The sequence below is a fragment of the Heterocephalus glaber genome, unplaced genomic scaffold, assembly GCF_053883595.1.
Source record: "Heterocephalus glaber isolate CG9 unplaced genomic scaffold, H.glaber_assembly_v1.0 deba00001504, whole genome shotgun sequence".
Classification (NCBI taxonomy): Eukaryota; Metazoa; Chordata; class Mammalia; order Rodentia; family Bathyergidae; genus Heterocephalus; species Heterocephalus glaber.
In genome coordinates, this window is record NW_028258324.1 from 32,853,374 (window position 1) to 32,874,628 (window position 21,255).

The following is a 21,255-nucleotide window of genomic DNA, read 5'->3' on the forward strand; positions in this document are numbered from 1 at the left end:
AATCCAAGCTCTAATTATTCCCCTCACCTAAAACAACGAAAGTTTTTTTTACCCATCAAACTAATCCAAACTAAATGTTTTAAAATACAGTAACTGGATACAATACTTGTGTCTAGAGTTTTCTGTAGTAATGACCATTATAGCACTGCAGCTTCTGTAGTATGCTAATCCTTTCTGCTGAAACATCTATTTGGCTACATTTTTTTCTGCAATAAATGTTAGTTTTGTGATATGAGAGATAGCCTTCTTAGTTTTTTGAGACAGGGTTTCACTAGGTAGTTCAGGCTGACCTTGAACTAACTTTGTAGCCCACAGGCTTGCCTCACATTTGCAGCAATCCTCTTGCCTCAGCCTCTCGAGTGCTGGGATTATAGGCATGTACTTGTTTTTAGAACCTTGGCCCAGGGCTAGGGATGTTGCCTAGTATGTGTGAGATCCTAGGTCATAGGTGATGAACCTGTGGCACGCATGCCTCAGCTGACTGTTTGTTATCATTGAAAGCTAAAAGGTTTACCATCATTGTCCTAGGTTCAATCCCCTGCACTGCAAAAGGAAAGGGTGTGTTTGTGAGTGTGTGTGTGTTTGTGAGTGAGTGTGTGTGTGTGTGTGTGTGTGTGTGTGTGTGTGTAGAACCTTGGTAATTATTATTTGGAATGGCTTGGGGTTGTTGGGCCTTGTAATTACAAGTTTCAGAAAAGCAGGGTAGAAATAGAAGCCTTAGGAAGACTGATTAACTCAAGATTAACTGTTCCCAAGACTCAGTGAGATAAAAGACTTCATAATTGGTTTAAGTACTCTTTGAGTTTAATCCTTGACTGAGTCCATCACATATTTTTTTAATAGTGTTAGGAGACTTCCTTAAGTTGTTTAGTAGGTTAATGAGGGATGCCAAGCAGTCCCATGGTGGTTACCCTTCATAAAATGAAACATGATGCAGTGTAATGAGATTTTAAGAGGTCTTGATTATTTAGTATGTTTAATAGAATTTTAGCTTCTGTTATTTTCAGGCAGATCTTTTTTTGGGGGAGGTACCGGGGATCGAACTCAGGACCTTGCGCTTGCAAGGCAGATGGCTGAACCACTGAGCTAAATCCCCAGCCCACAAGCTTCTGTTATTTTGAGGAGCTAGGTTACATATCTGTGGGGAGCCCTCTACCCTTTAGAATTGTTATCTTAAAGATACCAATTTGTTTTCTGAGTAGGTGGTCTTCCAACTCTTTTGTAGGAGATAGAATATCAAACATATATCATATTTAATGTTATCACTATAAAGTTTAAAGGGTGCTTTTGAGCTTACTAAGATTTTTTTATTTTTTTGTTTTTAGTAAGATAATTACATATTTTACAGTGCCCTATCTTGCTGAGTTATTTTTATAAATTTGACTTTTTGTTATTATTTGGGATGTATTATAGCCTACCAGTATACTTTGTATGTTTTTACATGGCAAGTAGCCACTAAATAAATTTAATCTGAATTTATTTTTAAGTACATTTTGTTTGGATCTTGTAATTCATTTTTCTTTGAAATTAGGTAAATTAGTTTTATCTGCAAACTCAAACTTAAAATGAGGATGGGGTACCTTAAACTGAGTAATAAAGGTAAGTATGCCTTTATTGTGAGTTGGCATAGAGAGCAAACTGGAGAACATGTGGAGTCTGAAGGGATGCAAGAAAGGAGGGCATGCCTCTCTGTGAGTCTAGCTGTAATTGTAGCCATGCTAAGAGTGAAGGCCTACTAGTGCTATATTTTTTTTCCTAAAGAAAATCCACAAATAAGAATTTTCATGTGATATTCCTGCTATTAAAATATTTAATTTTTTGAGTTAATGTTGAGGGCTGAATAAGGTGTGTCAGTGGCTAGGTGAGGAATGTACGCCTCAGTTTGTACATCTCCTTTAATAGCTCCTCTCCTAAGTTAACCGATAGAATCCTCTGCAGATTGTAATTAGCTAAATTACAATATTGGTGTGAGTTCTGAGAGCTGACAGTATGGTACAAAGTTGATGTTAGCTCTCTTTCCTGCCTCCCAGGGGAAATTGTTGAGGATATTAAAACATTGTCAGAGGGCAGGGGCTATAATAGAACACTTAACTAGCATGTACAGGCTCTGGGTTCAATCCCTAGCAAACCCCTTCTCCTCAGTTCCTAAACTAGCAGTTAGGGATTAGTTTTTCACTGAATTTCTTACTTAAATCCACAGTGCTATTATCATCTCTGGAGGACCTAATTCTGTGTATGCGGAAGATGCTCCCTGGTTTGATCCAGCAATATTCACTATTGGCAAGCCTATCCTTGGGATTTGCTATGGCATGCAGGTACATCTGTAAAATTAACTTTGTAGAAACTTTTTTTAGACTTTTAAGACTCAAATTGTGTAAAGTTCCAACAGTTTTGTTTATGTTGATCTTTCAGCTCTCTTATAGTTATGAACTGTACATTATGTGAAGCAGAAATATATGATGTTCATTAAGAATAAGGAAGAAAGCATTCATTTTTCATTTAGCAAATATGAATGACTACTCTGGATCACACACTTTGTTAAGCCCCTGGGGCTGTGAAGATACCTGAATATTTCGGAGAAAGCATGTGTTAGAACATGGTCTATTTTGATAATCATACTAGTTTGAATGTCTAGATTAGAGAATGTGAGAGAAGATGAAGGGTAAAACAAAAATTAGATAAGGGCTGTGTAATGAAAAGTTTTGATATAGGGGCTTAGACTTTATCCTGTAGACCAGGAGTCAGCAAACTGTGGTCTTTACACCAAATATGGGCCCCTACTTGTTTTCTGAACACCTTCAAGTAAAGAATGGTTTTTATTTTGGGAAAATTAAAAAATTATATTTTGTGATATGTGAAAATGAAATGAAAATTGAAGTTCTATGTCCATGAATAAAGTTTTATTGGAATACATCCATATGTCTCCTTTAAGTATTGTCTGTGGATACTTTTGGGCTATGATGGCAAAAGTTGAATAGTTACAATAGATGCAGCAAAGGCTTCAGAGGCTAAATATTTACTCTGGCCTTTACCAATCCCTACTCTAGTTGCTAGAGAGCCATTGAGAATTTAATTATGGACTAACACAGTCATATTCACATTTTAGTAGCTATCATTGGTAGATCTCTAGAATATAGATTGGAAGATGGACAATCTAGAGGCCAGGGAACTGTTAGTTTGTAGGACTGTTTCCTAGGTTGCATGTTAGTTAATGTACCATAGAATACATTTTATGTCTGAGATTTAGTTAGAAAAATATTGGCTTAAAAATTAGCAAGTTGTTTCCAAACCTTTATTATGGGAAGGTTTAGTATGAATGCCTAAGAAGAAAATGAGATGACTGCATTTACTAATGGTTTTTGAAGAATGTGCTACTATGAATTTATTTATATATTTATTATTTCTTTGAGACAGGGTCTTGCTATATGGTTCAGGCTGGTTTTGAACTCACTGTGTACCCTAAGCTAGCCTCAAATTTGTGGCGATTTTCCTGCTTCGGCCTCCTAAGTCTGGGATTACAGGCATGCACCACCACACCTGGCATATGCTACTATGAATTAAAAGAATAACAGCTTTTCTGTTGGGGCCTGGGCCACCTCACATCATACATTTAATCCATAATTACATAATTCTCAGTTGATGTATAAGTTGATATATCAATTTTTTTTTTTTGGTACCGGGGATGGAACTTGGGACCTTGCGCTTGGGGAGCAGGCGCCGGAACCACTGAGCTAAATCCCTGGTCCCACCGCACATCATACAGTGTTCAGACATGACTTCTATTGTGGAACAGACATATAAGTTGAGTTGGAATGATTATATCAGATTTAATGTTTTCAACACTGTTCTGTGTATATTACCTGCTGTGGGTGGAGCTTTGGGGCATATACAAACAATAAGAAAAAGAACACTAGCAGGAGTAGAATGAAGAGGCCATTTAAAATAAGAGTATAGGCATATGGGATTTGAACAGATGAGCTTAATTAAAAGGCCAGATTTTCTTACTTATCCTATCTCTTCATCACATCCTTCTTGCAGTCTTTTAGCCTGTTCTTGTGGGGCCAAAGATTAAATAGCTTGGAGGAATTTGTATTTGGCTGAATTCCTGTCTTAGTACTGCAGTTCTTTTCTTGTCTGACTTTTTTCTAAGACCAAAGTATCTTTTTAAATGCTTTAAAATTAAACTCTGCTATGAGTTATATGTGGGTACACATATATCACTGTGGTATGATTCTTTTAATTCTTTGGGGAAGATCCCCAGCAGGGGAATAGCTGGGTCAAATGGGACTTCCAGTCCTAGTTCTTTGAGGTATCTCCATACTGATTGCCACAGTGGTTGCACCAGTCTATACTCCCACCAGCAGTGGAGCAGTGTTCCTCTTTCCCCACAGCCCCACCAGCATTTGTTATTGGTTGATTTCATGATAGCAGCCATTCTTTCTGGGGTGAGGTGGAATCTTAGCATTGTTTTCATTTGTATCTCTTGAATGACCACTTATCTAATTTACACAGCCCTTGTCTAATTTTTGTTTCACCCTTCATCTTCTCCCACATTCTCTAATTCAGACATTCAAACTAGTATGATTATCAAAATAGACCATTTTAAAACTTGGAAACAGCCCAATTGCCTATCAACTGGAGACTGGATAAAGAAAGTGGGTTTTTAAAATAAAAGGGAGTACTACTCAGCCATAAAAAATGAAAAATTAGAGACATTTATAGCTAAATGGATGCACATTGAGGCAATACTCTTAAGTGAAATAAATAGGACACACGTGTAAATACCAAAGTTTTTCTAGTGTGAGAAACTGAAAGTGTAAATAAGGACTAAAAGATATAATAGATAATGTGAAATAGGAAGAAAAGGGGCGAAGGGGAAGTGGGAGGGGTAGGGGAAAGGAAAGAAGGGAATGGAATTAATATCAGAAAATGAAAAAATGGAAACAAAGTCTTTATAAATAGGGAGGGCGGGTGAATGGGGAAAAAAATAGGAACCAAGAGAGATTATGTAAAGGTGCAAATTTCCAAAATTTTCCAATTTTGTCATTATATTCTATACCTAAAATGTACCAGTAAAATTAATTAAAAAAATAAAATTAAACTGATTTAAGTATTAAATTCCTATTTGTAACAGATGAACTAAAATACATTGAATAGAAACTATGCCAGTGTTTTAACAGAAGTTAACTTTAGGTCAAATTTCTGATTCAATTTTGTTTTATAATCATGCTTGTTAATAACTATATAATTATAATAATATAAAGTTATATTTATCAAACTCCCTTTTTTGGGTACAAATATAACATTTTGAAAACAGGAAATATAAATGATAAAACCATCATAACAAATGAAGATTTTTCTTTTGATTCATATTATCTGTTTTCTCTTTGAGCAGATGATGAATAAGGTATTTGGAGGTACTGTGCACAAAAAAAGTGTTAGAGAAGATGGAGTCTTCAACATCAGTGTGGATAATACATGTTCATTATTCAGGTATTACATTCTTAGATGACTAAGAATGGTAGTAGATAAATGAGTTTAAAATCAGTACTGTTAATTTTTCAAAATTAGAGGTTCAGTAGTTTATAAAATTAATGATCAGTAGTAGCCATGCAGGTATATTTGCCACATTTGCCTTCCATTTGTATGTCAGTACAGTGAAGATGATGCGAAGCTAATTAGGAATAAGGAAGGCACTTAGGAAGTGACTTGGGGAGACCTTGTGTAGTCGGGAACCGTGTGTCTTAAGATGCCAACATTTGTAGTTTTCCTTTTTCACTCTTTGGAGTGATTTTATATATTACTGTGCCAGATGTGGCAAATGAATAAAGATTTAAACTATCCTGCATTAACTATACGCATGTGCATTTCTCTTTCATTAGGTTTTTTTTTTTGAGCACTTACTAAGCCATCCACTTGCTGGATTCGTTATTAGATAGTTTTTATTTCCCTTCCCCTTACCTTTACATTGAGGTGGAAATGTAGTTTGGTCTTCAATATTTTTAACATGTTCCTGCCAACTGAACTACTGGTGGTATATGCATGACTGTCTCATTGGGTGTCTTGTACTTGTTGGTTCAAAAGTGGATCTAATCACTTGTCTGTAAATGGACCAAATCCGGTTAGTTGCTTTGAATTTGAATAATTACTGTTCAAATATGAATATTTTTGTTTTTGTTTTTTGGGTTTTTTTGGTACTGGGGATCAGACTCTCGGGACCTTGCACTTGCAAGGCAGGCACTGGAACCACTGAGCTAAATCCCTGGCCCCTCAAATATGAATATCAGTAGTATTTATACTGATTAAAATTATTGTAATAATTAGCAGTTTTATTTATTTCATTAAATTAAATTTATATTTGTAAATAGTTTATCAATAATTAATTCTCTAAATTTTAGCATGGAAATCTTACCAGTACCCCATTGCTGTTGTATGTAATAAACATTTACAATTGCTGTACCACAAATTAGCTGTATTGTAATTTTTTTTATACCATTTCAGTGTTTTTCCTTAAGGAACTGTAGTATGATGATACCTGGTCTGCTAACTCAACACCTTTCTTTGCATTATTGTAATGAAAGACCCTCTAAGAAGTGATACGAGTCCCCATTGGGGCAGTCATGCATGTACCACTGGTGGTTCAAGCTGGTTGGAATGATCCAATTCAAATCAGAACCACCTGGTAGTGAGACATGAATTATGGCCCCATTTTAATACAGTGAATGTATTACTTGCTTTTATTGCTAGTTAATAAAGATGATGTAGCTCTAATCTATTTAAAAATTGGTAAATGTGGGTCAGGGGTACAGGTCAGTAGTAGAATGTGTACTTAGTTCAAACCCCAGTACTCCCCCGCCATGCCCCACATCAAAAAGAAAGTTTAAAAAATGGAAAAAGAAAGAAAATAGATGAATCAGCTGATTCCAAGCTTCCTTGAATTATTGATTGACTTGGGTAAAAGTTGAAAATAATAATTTTCATTATGTTTTTTGAGAAGACTGGAAACAACATTTTGGTCCCTTTATTTCTTTTTTGGGAGGTTTTTGTTCTTTGTATAAAGCTCAGATGGTGGACTATTGGTACACTTATGTACTTTTTTTAAACTAAATTTCAGTTTTATTTTAAAACCATATTTCCCCTTAGCTACATTAAATCTGTAAGATTCAGGCTCTTAATTAGTGTTACGCTTTTTAGTTTTATATCTAATAGTGATAAAAATTTATTTTTCACTGTTTCTTTTCTTTTTTTATTACCTTTTTTAACTGTACTATTTCTAGTTTCTAGTTTTTATTTTGTTTATTAATAATTCTTAGACTCCGTTGACTTAGTCTGTTCCAACTTGTATAGATTAAAAATTTAAAAATTAAGTCATGAGTTGTTATCTGAAGTGAAGATAGAATCCTAGTTTTTATATAAGACTCGCTGCAGCTGTTTCTTCATTATTATTTAGGAAAGGCAAAAATAAGTAGATGATCTGTTTTCAAAAATTCTCATTTTTTAGTGGCTGGGAGTATATTGTGTCTCAGTTGCCTGTCATACGTGAGACCCTGGGTTTAATCCCCAAGGCCACAAAACAAAAACAAAAAAATTCTTTTTTAAAGAAAGATTAATTTAAAAAGCTAATGTTCAAAATAATCTTACAAATTAAAACTTATCATTACCAAAATGTGTTTGAAATCCAGTCCTTGTTTCACTTTCTAACAGAGAGATGTTGCTGCTAGCATTCATCTTTATTTGAGGTGATTAGTCTTGAGGACTGTTTCAGGAGTCTCACTGTATACAAGAGATTTTAATCATAAAGATCTGATTAATATTTAATATTTTTCTGTTTTTCTAGTTCTAAAATTCTAGGAATCCATTAAAGCCTACACTGTTCCTATACAGCAGTGATAGCCACAACAAAATCTCTGGAACATCTTTTGACATTGATGTACTTTGTCATGCTTTTTTATTTTTTATTTTTTGGTACCAGGAATTGAACTCAGGTCCTTGGGCTTGTGAGGCAGGCAGCAGAACCACTGAGCCCGGCCCAGTCTTGCTTTTTTTTCAATGTTCTTTTTCGTTTTAGTTTTTAGATAGGTTCCTTTTTTTTTGGTACCAGGGATCAAACTCAGGACCTTGCACTTGCGAGGCAAGTGGTGGAACCACTGAGCTAAATCCCCGGCCCTAGATAGGTTCTTGCTATGTAGTTCCAGCTGGCTTTGAACTCACTATGTAGCCCAGGCTGGCCTTTAACTTGGGGCGATCCTCCTGCCTCAGCCTCCCAAATGTGACACCATGCCCAGCTTATTTTATGTTCTTATTCCTTAATATTTAATAGCAAGTCCTTATTCAGATTTTCTTGCAATATAAGCAGAATCTTATGATAGTTTTTCTAGGACCAGAGAAAGTTACACTTTATACGTGTATAATTGTTACTCAAATCTGTAATAGTTGTACATACCCCCTCCACCTTATTTTGTGTTACTGGGGATTGAACCCAGGGCCTTTGCTATATCCTTAGCACCTTTTTATTTTTTAATTTGAGATGGAGTATTACTAAGTTACCCAGGCTGGGCTTGACCTTTTGATTCTCCTGACTCAGCCTCTCAGAGAGATGGGATTATAGGCATATACAACCATGTTTGGCTCCCCCCTTTATTATTAAATGTCATTGATTTGTTTGGTATTAGACATTCTCATTGCTACTGGACTGTCATTATTTTTTAAGACCTTTCAGTGGAGAGGTAGGTAATACCTATTCTTTTAGAAAGAGAAAATTAAATCATTAGTATAAATTATTTCCTATTAAAATGAAAGATGATCAAGTTTTTCACTTCTTTGATTTTTGTATCTCCTTACTCAAGCTAGAAACTTTGATAACTAATTTTATCATTGTTTCAACCTATTATACACATGTCTATGTAAATATAGGAGTAATGTCATTAGTACTGTTACTAGTGACATAAGACTACAATACAGGACAAAGTGTTAATGTCTTTGATGCACCTGTGTTCTTAAGATGAATCCTAATAGATGTAATTACTGATTTATTAATCTCTGGAAATTATTTTTGTGTGTGTGTAATTATATTATCAACTTCATGTATAGACTTCGAGATTTAGTATCCTAAATTATTGGCTTTATGTATAATTAAATTAACATTTAAATTTATAATTTTTATAATTTACTAATTTATAATTATAATTTAATTTAAATTAACATTTAAATTCTAGCACTGTTGCATTGTAATCTATTTTTATCTATTTTCTTCAAGTTTATATTTCTAAAGCAAAAGAACTTAATAATCATGTTTTAAGGATTCTTGTGTGTGATATTTTGTTTTTTGTATGTTTAGGGGCCTTCAGAAGGAAGAAATTGTTTTGCTTACACATGGAGATAGTGTAGACAAAGTAGCTGATGGATTCAAGGTTGTGGCACGTTCTGGGAACATTGTGGCAGGTGAAAATTATGTGTTTCTGTATGAAGTACTGTTATCTTCCTTATTTTTAAAACATTGTAAATGTGGTGGGATCAGTTGTTAATGAAAAGAATTCAGTATTAGAAGAATTACCCAGAAGTCACATAATGGTTTACTTAAAATACTTTAAAAAATGTTCATCCTATTTGGTTGCAGTGGTATATGCCTACAACCCTAGCGCTCTGGGAGGCTGAGACAGAAGGACTGCAAGGTCAAATTCAGCCTCAGTAACTCAGTGACATAGTGAGATCTTGTCTCAAAATAAAAAACAAGGGGGAAAAAAAAACTGGTTATGTAGCTCATTTTGAAAGTTCTTGGTTCAATCCCCAATATCACACACAATAAAGTGCTTCTCATGTAAGCTTTTCAAATGTAAAATGCTATAGTTTTATAACTGAGGAAAAATTTGAGATGTGTTTATCTTCCTGTCGTGCTTGTTTTTTCATGCTTTTTATTGGACTTGGATGTCTGCAAAACACCATACTAAGTATTAAGGACAATTTTCTGAACCAGAGTTGACAAATTATGACCTGCAGGTCAAATCTAGCCTATTGCCTGTTTTTTTCTTGCTCAGGAACTAAGAATGGCTTTTATATTATTAAAGGGCTATAATAAAACACAGGGCTGGTTATGGTGAGGCATGCCTATAATCCCAGCACTCAGGACACTGAGGCATAAGAATTGCTACATGTTTGAGGCCAGCCTGAACTGCATAGCAAGACCCTGTCTTACAAGACAAAACAAGACAAAAACAACAACAATTCAGTTGACTGTGTGTCTCACAAGTCCTAAAATATTTACTATCTAGCCCTTTGGAGAAACCATTTTTGTTTTCTACTTTTTTGTTGAAGAAAAAGTGATTTTTCTGGCAGTTTGGGGTTTGGACTTGCTTATCTGAATAATATAAATAATTGCTAATAGCACTGAAAATCAGTCAAAGAAAAAAAGCTTTAGCAATAAAACTGTTTGAGATGCCAAACCTAAAATGTTGAAAAAAAGATTTGTTGTAGATAAACTGAGTTGAATAATCTGCTTGCAGTTACTTATAAGACTTAATACATGAACATAGAAATGATCACTCTTTTGTTTTTGACAAGGTCTTGCTGTGTAGTTCAGGCTGGCTTTGATCTCTGTAGCCAAGGCTGGCCTTGAACTTGTGGTAATCTTCTGGCATCAGCCTCCCAAGTACTGGGATTACAGGCATGTGCCAGCATGCCTGGCCTCAACAGTGGTTTTTGTACTGAAAAGGCTTTAAATCAACAGGGGTACATAAGCTTAATATTTTTATTCCTTTGAGAAATATCTGAGTACCTATCAAATATCAGGCACAATACCAGATGGCAAGGACATAGGAATGAAGAAAATAGACAAAATCTCTTAACATTGTGAGTGAGGAGGGTAGACAGTACGCAAATATTGAATATTTCTATTGTCAGATGATGTTCACATTGAAAAAATCAGTGGTATGGGAGGTTAGGTAGTTATAGAATATGTGTGATTAGGAATGTTACTGTTTATTTAAGATGTCCCAGGGAAAGTGTTCCTGTAAGATGACATTGGACTTGAAGAAGATGAATGCTGATTCTCCTGGATATTTGAGGAAAAAGGCAATAGTAATGCAAAGGTCTTAGGGTGGGCCATGTATAAGGAATTCAGGGAGACTACATGATTAGAGAAGAGTAAGTGTGGAGCTGCACACCTCTTGGGTAGCTCTTTCAACATGAAGTTCGCAAAAGAGCATATTCTGGAAAATCTGTATGTGGGCATATATTTTATACATTTATATTACACATGAAAGTCACTGATTTTTTTCTTCATACATTTAAACCTAACACTGTGATGTGGGTAAGAACACGTAAATGAACAATGTCACATTTTGGCCTCAAGAGGTTGGTTCACAAAATTTTAAACTCTTATAAGGCAGCACCTCTGCATTACATAGCCTCTAAAGTGACTAGTGCTCAGTTAAGAACCTTGTGTATCAAATTCATTCAGTAAATACTCATTAAATATTCCTTCCTGTGTTTAAAAAAAAAAAGTGTGGAGGAGAGTAGTAAATGAAGACATAGAGGTAGTTGGAGTCCAAAACACAAGATATGTGAGCCTATAAAACTTTGACTTTATTCATCGTTAGGTGAGACTTGTTTGTTTTGGTTTTTTGAGACAGGGTCTCTTTAAGTAGCCCAGGCTGGCCTCAAACTTAAGGCAGCCTTCCTGCTTTAGCCTCATGAGTGCTGGGATTGCAGATGTGGTTTTGGATAAAGGAGAGATGTGGTTTAACTGCAGGATTATGCTACCATGAAAAGAAAAAGAGTCAGGTTAAAAAATAGAAGTGGGCTGGGGATTTAGCTTAGTGGTTCCACCGCCTGCCTTGCAAGTGCAAGGACTTGAGTTCGACCCCTGGTACCAAAAAAAAAAGAAGAAGCAAGAAAACCATCTAGGAGTCTTGTAGTAATCAGGAGGGAGCAAATATTGTCTGGGCCAGGGTGGTAGACATATAAGTAGTCAGAGATGATTGGATTCTGATGTGTTTTGAATGGAGAGACAAAGCGTTTTCTATTGGCTTTGGTGTGGAGTGAGGAAAATAAAGTGGAATATAGTTTTAACTTCTCTGAGTTTTTCAGCCTGAGCAACCAGAGAATAAAATTTCTGTTTACCAAATGGAAAAGACCTTAGGATTTGGGGTTTGTATATTAAATTCAAGATAGCTTATTAAAAAAAAAGGGTCGGGTAGCCAGATGTGTGTGTGTGGGGGGGGGAGTCTTTCAAGGAGAAAATGGTGCTAGACATAAATTTGAGGACTTGGCAGCGAGGGTAGAATTTTAAAGTAGTTAGAGATGATATCTGAGATCACTCAGAATGTATAGAGAAGAGAAGTAGGGGTTGAGTACTGGATTGCTTCATGTGAACCACATGAGAAGTAACCAGCAAGGAAGAGTCCAAAGGAACAAATCATGAAATAAGTGAACCAAGAGAGTGGTATCATGGAAGCCTAATAATGCAAGTGTGAGGTACCTTGGTGTAGTAGAATGAGTATGAGTTTGGGAGCCCACCTGCCCAATTTATTACTTCATTGGCCAAGAGTTCAGACAAGTTTCTTAATATCTAAACCATAAAATACATATACATGTAAAACATCTAGTCCAGCATCTGCTGCTTAGTAGATAATTTTTGAGAAACACATTAGTCAAGTAAATGAAATTTTGTAGGTTGAGCATCCCTAGCCTGAAAATTTGAAATCCTTATTTGAGCTCCAACATGACACCACCACTGTCAAATTCCATACATACCCTCATTTGGTAAGAGGTAGCCAAAACTCAGAAACACTAAAAAACATTTTGTAAAATTATTCAGGCTATATTTATAAACTACATATGAAATATGAATGAAATACTGACTTAGGTCCCATCCCCAGGATATCTCATTATGTATATGCAGATATTCCAAAATCTGGGGGAAAAAACCCCAAGCTACTCCTAGTTGTAGGCATTTTGGGTAAGGGATACTTGGCCTGTATTTATAGTTAATTGTATTTGAGAAGCAAACACCTAGAGTATTCTTACATATCAGACCAGGCTGATATATATAAGGTTCTTTTAATATAGGGAGTCAGTTGTGATACACTATAGGAAAAAGCCATATAGAACTGAGAACTAAAATTGAGTTACTGTGTTAAATGGTAAAGAAATATAAAGTAGTAGTGGAAAAGTGAGAATGCCCTGAAATAATCTCTCTGTAGGACTTTTTGCACTGTCATATAGCTCATCAATTGCCATGAAAAGAAAAAATCTTTATAAAGAAAGATTAGGGCAGTGTAATATCGTTTATTTACCTGTAATCAAAAATTAATTAAACCATCTTAGTTTAAACATTCATGAGAGAAATTTTGAGGATTGAATTGTGGGTATTGGTCGAGTCTTTTCAACATGAATAAATGTTGTGATTATTTTTTCTGTAAAGGTATAGCAAATGAATCTAAAAAGTTGTATGGAGTACAGTTCCACCCAGAAGTTGGCCTTACAGAAAATGGAAAAGTAATACTGAAGAATTTCCTTTATGATATAGCTGGGTGCACTGGGACTTTTACAGTGCAGAACAGAGAGCTTGAATGCATTCGAGAGATCAAAGAGCAAGTAGGCACATCAAAAGTTTTGGTAAGCAGTCTATCCTCTGGCAGGTCACAACTTTTTTGTCAATGATATTGGATCCCAGAGCTAGGTTTCTTAATACAGCACCTTAACATTAACCAATGAAGATAAGCTTTGTTTATTGCATTGTTTCACAGTGCTTTCCTAATTACCATGTGTATTTTTGATGTAAACTTTACTTGTAGATAATGATCTAAGGTTTAGTGCTTTTTTTCTTTTGGCTTATTTTGCTCAGTTTGATTTTTCATTTTACTCTGTAGGTTTTACTCAGTGGTGGTGTAGACTCAACAGTTTGTACGGCTTTGCTAAATCGTGCTTTGAATCAAGATCAAGTCATTGCTGTGCACATTGATAATGGCTTTATGAGAAAACGGGAAAGCCAGTCTGTTGAAGAAGCACTCAAAAAGCTTGGAATTCAGGTTAAAGGTATTAATGAACTACCAAAAAGTTAATTTACATGTCAAAACTTGTTTTATCAAATCAAGCCCCATATGGTTTAATGAGCATTTTTCCCCCTCTTTTTTATTTATTTTATTCCCCCCCCCCTTTTTTTTTGGTTCTGGGGATCGAACTTAGGACCTTGAACTGGTAAGGCAGGTGCCGGAACCACTGAGCTAAATCCCCGGCTCTCCCCTCTTTTTTAAATGAGCACATTTTCTTCACCAGTTGTAGTTTTTTCATTTTTGTTTTTCAAATAAGCTCAAAGTTGAAAAACATCTTTTGGTTTTGCAGAATTATCTCTGGTGCAATAGAGGCCCCAGTATAAATTTTTAAACTATTGATACAGCTATTGTTACACTTAAATCAATGTTATCATCTAGTCATTCTCTCTGTGGTCTGGGCAGCATGGCAAGACCCCATCTCTAAAAAAATGAAATCCAAGCTGGGTATGATCGTGTGTGCCTGTAATCCCAGCAGTCTGGGGGGCTGAGGCAGGAGGATTGCAAGTTCAAGCCCAGTTTGAGACAGTTAATTTAGGGAGACCCTGTCTCAAAGTTAAAAATGAAAAATGACTGGGGATGCAGCTTGTTGTGAAGGCCTTGGGCTCAATCCCTAGTGCTGGAAAAAAAAAATCCATTGTATGTATTACTGAATTATTTGAAATTGATGCATTCAAAAGAATGAATGTAAGGTGAAGACTTGTAGGTAGGGTTGCGGTGAATACAACTGTTTCTTGTTTGAAACTTCACTGAAATGTCAGTAAAGGCATGAAAAACAAGTACAGTGATGCAAGGATAAGAAAGAGAAGGGGGCCAGGGATTTAGCTCAGTGGTTCCGTCGCCTACCTCGCAAACGCAAGGTCCCGAGTTCAATCTCTGGTACCAAAAAAAGGAGAAGACAGCAAATGGTTTCAACAAAATGTTGGAGGAAGAAAACAGATACCTAAGGTAGATTTTCTTTGATATGCCTATGGAATTTAAGCTTAAGTGTCCCTGACTAGTTAATCTTCTTAGAAAGTCCTAGGAGGGACCCCAGCAGTGTCTTCACCTGGTCGGATGTTTTTGTGAAATAATTGTGAAGAAGATATTTTAATAGTTTGTGGTTGATTAACTTCTGTTTCCATTCTTGATTTATGTTCTCGGGTAGGGTAGAGTGGCTGTGGGCATTTTGGTTTTTAAAAATTATTTACTTACTTTTTTGTTCTTTTTTTTTTTTTTTTTAAGATGGGGTCTTGCCATGTAGGCTGGGCTGGCATCAAACTTGGGACCATTCTCTGGCCTAGGGCCTGTGGGCATTCTGGGATGAAGTTAAGGAAAAGTTTAGCTGGAGATACATTTTGTTTGGGTTTAATGGTGTATATATGACTTGTAACCATTTCTGTATACACTTAAGTTCTTGTTAGTGAGCTCAGCATAACATTTCTAAAATATCTTACACTGTTTCTTGAAGGGGGCCTTCCAACTATACTGTATTTCAAAGTTCCAACTCCCTAAAACCTAGATTTGTCCTTGGTTACCAGTATGGAATGGAATAATTCAGAATTTTGGGGAAGAGTAGGGAAGGAAGCTAATAAAAAGCAAGCTGATTTATTCTACAGATTACTGTGGAGGCTCCGAAATTGGAAACATTGGTTCCTTTTTGAATCATGGGTCTCTGGGTAACCCTAAAGCAGGAATCATTTGAAAATATGAGCAGCAGATTCTTTTGCTTAACACCCAAGCAAATTGCAGCTCTCCTTCTCTTATCACAGAATTCATTCTCTAGAGAGTTCAGACAGGAGAGGCTTTGGACTTGGTCAGACCAATTCAGGCATACTTAAAGGTGGAAACAAAATTCTACATTAACAGAATTAAGTTAAAACCTATTATACTGAAAGGTGATTGTCTTTCTTTCCCCACTTTCTCTGTTCAGGTACCAGAATACTGATAGAAGGATTGGCTGTGTTTTCTCTGGATAATCGACTAATTTCAAGGAAAAACACAGATTATTTGTAGACCCCCAGTGAAACAGCCAGCTGCCTTATCATCTTACTAAGCTTTAGCACTAAATAGAGATCTTAGTTTTTGATTCATTGCTTTTAGATAAAATAAAGGACAGATAAGGATTGCTAAATATATATTTATAAATAACAGTTTTTTAAGACACTAGTCAGGGGCTGTTCCAAGGACTTTGATTCTCCATGTTTGAATCACTGCTTTTAACTTCCTTAGGGCTAAGCATCTTGGCTAGGGCTTTTGCTTGTTACTCTGATAGAGCACTAAACAGACAGAAAGCAGACGAGCATAGTTTGTGGTACCATGGCCTTTGATCACTCTAAATGTAGTGAGATTCTCATAAAAGCAAAATTTAATGATTTCCCCTGTCTGTTACTTGTAATATATTAATAGTTCTTGAGTATGTAGGCAAACTTAGGGGAGATAAAAAGGAATCATCTAGGTTTTCTGTCTAATTCAACTTGTTACTTAAGATTTTTAAAAACTCTATTAGGTTAAAACATATCTCCTGTATCTCTCAGTGATAAATGCTGCTCATTCCTTCTATAATGGAACAACTACTTTACCAATATCAGATGAAGACAGAACCCCACGAAAAAGAATTAGCAAAACATTAAATATGACTACAAGTCCTGAAGAGAAAAGAAAAATCATTGGTGATACTTTTGTTAAGGTACCTTTCTTTTTAATATCCTCAACGTGTTTTGATGTGAATCTTAGTATTTATATATGTTTGTCATTACATCAAGTAAAAAAAATTGCTAATTTTGAATCTCTTTTTCTTTTGTGGTTGACACATATATGATATATTGTTTGTATACTGACCTGTAGAAATTGTTTTATATTTAAAAAACATATATATTGCGAGGCTATTATTTTAAAGGTTAAGAAAACTAGATGTTTCCAGGCCTAGGCAATGTGGCTTAGTGGTAGAGCACTTGCCTATCATGCACAAGGCCCTTGGATTGATCCCCAGTACTATGAAAAGAAAAAAAAAAGAATAGTTGTTTTCGGTTGATATTGGGTATGTTAGTAGATTGCAAACTCTTGGAGGGACTGTTTGCACCCTTTTTGAATCATGTGAAAGCACATGTTCTAAGGAATTTTGAAGATTTGCAGATTTAATTTCTTTGCTGGTATTATAAAAAGACTGAAAAATTTAGCTGAAAGTATATAATTTTGCTGTCTTTTTAAGTAGATTAATCTCTTTTAAGGCTGTTTTCCTCCTGTTGGTTATAGATTGCCAATGAAGTAATTGGAGAAATGAATCTGAAACCAGATGAGGTTTTCCTTGCCCAAGGTACTTTACGGCCTGATCTAATTGAAAGTGCATCCCTTGTTGCAAGTGGCAAAGCTGAACTCATTAAAACTCATCACAATGACACAGAACTTATCAGAAAGTTGAGAGAAGAGGTAAAATTTATAAGAACTTTTTAGTAAAGTAGATGCATGGAGAGTCTAATGTCTCCTTCCTTTCCTGTTTCTCTTGCAATATTTACCAAGTTGTTATAACTGTCACCACAGTCTAATTTTTTTTCTTTTCTTTTTTTTTGCTCAGTACAAGGGATCAGTCTCAGGACCTTGTACTTGCAAGGCAGGTGTAGTGCCGCTGAGCTAAATCTCTGGCCCCCACCACAGTCTTAATTTTAGAACATTTTCATTGCCTCCAAAGGAATCCCATATTCCTTTACAGTCAGCCCTCATTCTACCTATGTCTTAATCCCTAGCCCTCTGCCAGCCCTAGAAATCCACTAACTTATTTTCTGTCTCTAGTTTTATGTTTTTTGAATATTTTTATGTAATTGAATCATACAGTATACTATCTCTTACTTATGATTAGCTTCTTTTACTTACTATATTTTTAAGGTTTATGCTGTAGCATGTGTCAGAACATGATTCTTTTTTAATGATAAATAATCCATTTTAATGGCTGGTTGTGATGGTGCTTATCTGTAATCCCAGCACCCTGGGAGGCTGAGGCAGGAGGATTGCAAGTTTGAGCTCACCCTGGGCAATTTTATGACTTACCAAGATCCTGTTTCAAAATAACAGGGTTGGCGGGGTGAGGATGTAGCTCATTGTCAAGACTCTGGGTTCAATTCAGTTTATGGGTATATCACATTTTATTTATTCATTCAGCATTGGATATTTGAATTGTTTCCACTTTTTGGCTGTTATAGTATTACTATAAACTTTGGTTACATTTTTGCGAATGTGTATTTTCATTTCTTTTATTGTATACTTAGTAGAATCGCTAGCTCACATAGTAACTCTATTTTGACATTTTGATGAACTGCCAAATTGTTATCCAAGATGGTTGAAGCATTTTGTCTTCTCACTAGCAGTGTAGGAGAGTCCCAATTTCTCCACATCTTCACTAAGACTATCATCTGTCCTTCACTTTCTGTGTATTTTAGTAATTTAAGTACATCACATAATTGAAATCATAGTCTTGTCTCTGACTGGTTTATATTACTTAGCATAATGTCCTTAAGATTTATCTATGGTTGTAGCATATGACAGAACTTCCTTACTTTCTAAGCCAGATGCCATAACACTGTATCTGTATATTACAGTTAATGCGTTTATTCATTGATGTGCATTTGGGTTACTTCTATTTTTTTTGAGTTTTCTTTTTTTTGGTACCAGAGATCGAACTCAGAGCCTTGCGCTTGCGAGCCAGGTGGCAGAACCACTGAGCTAAATCCCCAGCCCTATTTTTTGAATATTTTGAATACTACTGTTACGAAAATGTATATGTAACTTATCTCAAGACCCTGCTTTTAGTTCTTTTTTGCATATGTACCCAGAATTGTAATTGCTGGATTATAGGGTATTGTACTTTAAAGGTTTTTGAGGAACCTCCATGTTGTTTTCTGTAGCAGTTGTACCATTTTATAATCCAGCAAAAATTAACACAAGGATTCTAATTTCCTCACATCCTTACCAACATTAGTTATTTTCGTTTTTTTTTTTTTGGTACCGGGGATTGAACTTGGGTCCTTGTGCTTGCGAGGCAGGCGGTGGAACCACTGAGCTAAATCCCCGGCCCTGTTATTTTCTGCTTCTTTTTTTTGGTAGTTTCCATCCCAAGGGGTGTGTTGCTTTTAATTTTAGTCGCATCAGTGGATATCAAGTGGTAGCTCACTGTGATTCTGATAGATAATGATTTTGAGTATCTTTTCATGTGCTTATTGGTCATTTGTACATGTTGGAGAAACATTTATTCCTATCCATTGCTTGTTTTTTAATTGGCTTATTTTAAGAATTGTCAAGTGATTTATATATTCTAGTTAAAATTCTTGCTATATATGTAATTTGTCAATATTTTCTTCTGTTTTGTTGGTTGTCATTTCTCTTTCTTGATGTCATTAGAAGTTTTAATTTTGAAACACTAACATGATATTTTCTAATTGTCTTGAGAGCTAAATCAGAGATGGTTGTTTTTGGTTTTTTTGGAAACAAGGTCTTGCTATGTAGTTCAGGCTGGTTTTGAATTCACTGTGGAGCTCAGGCTGGCCTTTCAAACTCACAGCTGTCCTCCTTCCTCAGCTTCCTGTGTGCTGGGATTGTAGGCATTGCACTACCATGGCTGACTGGAAATGGATTTTTAAAGACAATTTTTTAAGCTAAGTAATAAGACAATAGAAGGGCCAGTTACTTATTATCCTTTGCTTTTCATGCCATTTTGATTACTAATTTGTATTGATTGACTTTTCTTCTTCTCTGTAGGGAAAAGTAATAGAACCACTGAAAGATTTTCATAAAGATGAAGTGAGAATTTTAGGCAGAGAACTTGGCCTTCCTGAAGAATTAGTTTCCAGGCATCCATTTCCAGGTAAAAAAAAATTTTATTTTGATTTGTTTTTAGTTCTTCCTGTAAAGAAAAATCAATCCAGACAATGCTAAATAATTTATATTCTTGGGGATAACATGACAGAAAGGTAAGGAGGATAGGAAACAAATTCTTGAGTGTCTACTGTATTTATTTCATTTTATTAAATACTCATTTTTTCATAGTGTTTGCATTTAGATATTAAATGTCTATGGGAGTCTCATATTTTAATAATATTGCCACATGATTCTCTCTCTCTCTTTCTTTCTTTGTTTCTTTCTTTCTTACTTTTGGGGGTACCAGGGATCAAACTCAGGACTTTGCGCTTGCAAGGCAGGCGTGGTGCCACTGAGCTAAATCCCCAGCTTGATTCTTTTTAATTAATTAAGTTTCTTGGTACATTTTAGATATACATAATGATCACATTTGTGATAGAGAATCTGTACCTGTACATGATATTTCTTAATTCTTATTTTTTTTCCATTTCCCTCCTCTTCCTTCTGCCCTCCTTCTTATTTACAAAAGCTTTGTTTCCATTTTATCTTTCTTTTCTCATTTTTTTTCTTTTTCCCTTCCTTCCTTTCACCCTCTCCCTTCCTTAGTGCCCCTTTCCATTTAAACTTTTTCTTCCTATTTCACAATATAGTATACATTTTGGTCCTCATTTCCACTTTCACTTTCTCGTACCAGAGAAACAATGCGATATTTACACACGTTTGTCCGATTTATTGCACTTAAGAGTATGGTCTCAAAGTATATCCATTTACCTAGAAATGTCTCAAGGTTATCCTTCTTTATGGCTGAGACGTACTCCATTGTATAAAAAAATCTTTATCCACTTATCATTTGATAGGCATTTGGGCTGTTCCCAAGATTTAGCTATTAACAAACAGTGCCACTATAAACATTGGTGTGCATATATCTCTGTGGTATGATGCTTTTAATTCTTTGGTGAAGATACCAAGAAGAGGGATAGCTGGGTCAAATGGAAGCTCTAGTTTTAGTTTTTTTTTTTAGGAATCTTCACACTTATTTCCACAGTGGTTGCACCAGTCTACACTCCCCACAACAGTGTAAAAGGGTTTCTTTTTCTCCACAGCCCTGCCAGCATTTGTTATTGGTTGATTTCTTGATAATAAGCCATTTTTGCTGGAATGAGAAGGAATCTCAGCGTTGTTTTAATTTACATCTCTTGAATGATCAGTGATGTTGACCATTTTTTCTTATATTTATTTGCCATTTCTACTTCATCGGAGAAGTGTGTATTCATTTCAGATGCCCATTTTTGGATCAGGTCTTTAAATTTGTGGGGTTGATTTTTTTTTCAGTTCTTAATATAGTCTAATATTAGTTTTTTGTCTGAGGAAGAGCTGGCAA

General features: G+C 35.4%; 1 protein-coding gene across 3 annotated transcripts in view; it reads left to right on the forward strand.

Moving 5' to 3' along the window:
- The window catches only part of Gmps (guanosine monophosphate synthase), a 69,473-nt gene that overhangs the window by 26,463 nt on the left and 21,755 nt on the right, over positions 1-21,255 (forward strand). For all 3 annotated transcript variants that reach the window (XM_021253456.2, XM_004834498.4, XM_021253466.2), the window contains exons 3-10: positions 2,201-2,315; positions 5,396-5,493; positions 9,338-9,441; positions 13,421-13,614; positions 13,869-14,034; positions 16,565-16,716; positions 17,283-17,456; positions 19,776-19,881. In XM_021253456.2, the coding sequence (XP_021109115.1) occupies positions 2,201-2,315; positions 5,396-5,493; positions 9,338-9,441; positions 13,421-13,614; positions 13,869-14,034; positions 16,565-16,716; positions 17,283-17,456; positions 19,776-19,881 (1,109 nt within the window). The remainder of the gene's footprint in view (positions 1-2,200; positions 2,316-5,395; positions 5,494-9,337; positions 9,442-13,420; positions 13,615-13,868; positions 14,035-16,564; positions 16,717-17,282; positions 17,457-19,775; positions 19,882-21,255) is intronic.